General features: G+C 49.5%; 1 protein-coding gene across 1 annotated transcript; it reads left to right on the forward strand.

The window, feature by feature from the left end:
- The first annotated feature begins 241 nt into the window (after window positions 1–241).
- LOC120966857 (uncharacterized) lies at window positions 242–1,369 on the forward strand. The gene has a single exon (XM_040393425.1). It carries the CDS (start codon window positions 242–244, stop codon window positions 1,367–1,369), a length of 1,128 nt encoding a protein of 375 aa, XP_040249359.1.
- The last annotated feature ends 565 nt before the right edge of the window (window positions 1,370–1,934 follow it).

A 1,934-nucleotide genomic window follows, 5' to 3' on the forward strand; every position in this document is an offset into this window, starting at 1 on the left:
AATTCAATTTTTGGGCTAGTTTTCCCATACTAGATGCGCTTAACATGCTATTTTTTGTAACATGATATTATTGTATGATTTTACTGCTGTAGATTAATTGTTTAGCACTCTTAATCATTTAGTAAGTCATATAATAGCATGTTTTAAATAGTGGAACGTCATTTTATTGAATAAGTTTATCAACATCGCTTTGTGCAAAAGATTACCTGCTGTAATCTCATGATTTTTGCATAAATCGCAGATGGCCGGAATTGCCCACAAGGAGTTTCCTGAGTTGGCCCAGACAGGGCTGAACTACCTGTCATGGTCCTCGGACTGCGAGATCTTTCTCCAGGGCAAAACCCTCCTGAGGGCGATCGGTAAGGGGGCCCAGCTGGCCGTCACTGATCCCAAGTTCGAGACTGAGAATGCGCAGGCTCTGCACTTTCTCCGTCATCACCTGTCACCTACTCTGAAAGATGAGTATATGGCTGAGCGCAGTGCTTCTGGCCTTTGGACCGCTCTTAAGCAGCGGTTCGAGCGGCTGAAGTACACTGTGAAGCCACGTGCAGAGGCAGAGTGGATCCGTCTGAGGTTTGCGGACTTCAAGACGGTTGGGGAGTACAATTCGGCTTTGCACCGGATTTGTACGACTCTTCGGTTGTGTGGTACTGAGATTACCGACTCCCAGAAGATTGAGAAAACCCTATCCACTTTCCACCCCGACGCGGTCCAGTCCTCACGGAACTACCGCCAGGTAAACTACACGAGGTATTCAGAGTTGATTGACGTCCTCCAGGTGGCGGAGGCGCAAGACGAGGTTCTCAAAAAGAACTTTGTCGCGCAACCACTTGGGGGGAGTTCTCGCCAGGAGGTGAACGCTCTCAAAGTCCGAAGCCTCAACAGAAGAAGAGGGGCCGGAAGGGCAAGAAGAAGGGCCCTCACCCCCCCCCCCGCCCCGGCTAAGCAGAACAAGCCGGGCAAGGGAGGGCAAAGGCCTCAGGACTGCTTCCGTTGTGGCTCGGTGGAGCATTTTTCCCGCCAGTGCCGCGCACCACAGGAGGTCGTTGACGCATATAAGGCTCGGAAGGCGCGTGAGACGCACCTCGCCTTGGTTCAGGAGGGAGCTCCACCGGCGCCCATGGCGGCACCCGTGATGATTGCTACTCCCCCTGCTGCGCCTATAGAGGCGACCCCCGTGGTGCCCATCGCGGCAGCTTTAGCGGTCTCTACCGACGCCCACGTCGCCATGGAGGTTGACCACATGGCCGCCTCGGCGGCGCCGCCACTAGACATTGATGCTGCCTCCAAGATAATTTCTGAGGAGGATCAGCTCACTAGTATGGAGATTGCGGCGGAAGTGAATGGCTTCTTCACCGAGTCCACTTAGCATACCTCTTTGGTTATCACGATTCCGTGCTTTGATACAATAAAATTGAATAAATTCGATTTGGTTGTAAGCTCTATGAGAGCATAAACTTATTCTTTACTTTGGCGATTGGATGACATTTATTCATTTATTCCATTATTTATACATGATAGCATGTTATGTTCTGAGATGTGTGCATTTATTTTTAATGTATTTTCTTCCTCATTACATTAATTAGATGTCATATTTTAGAACGCGTGTGGCGCCCGAATGGAGGAAACGTGCCTTGCCGATAGCGCCACCACTCATACCATTTTACGAGAAACTAAGTACTTTGAGTCCATTAAAAAATCTCCGGGAAGTATTATGACAATCGCCGGCTGCGGTTCTCACATAGTTGGCTCCGGACGAGCCACTATTATACTCCCCATGGGAACAACTTTGCTCATTAATGATGCGTTGTTGTACCCGGAGTCGACTCATACTCTATTGAGCTTTAGAGACATCCGCGCTAATGGTTTCCATGTTGAGACCGATGATGAAAACGGCAAGGAATGCCTACTCATCACAAAGCGGGATGAAGGTG

This window comes from Aegilops tauschii, chromosome 6 (genome assembly GCF_002575655.3).
Source record: "Aegilops tauschii subsp. strangulata cultivar AL8/78 chromosome 6, Aet v6.0, whole genome shotgun sequence".
NCBI lineage: Eukaryota > Viridiplantae > Streptophyta > Magnoliopsida > Poales > Poaceae > Aegilops > Aegilops tauschii.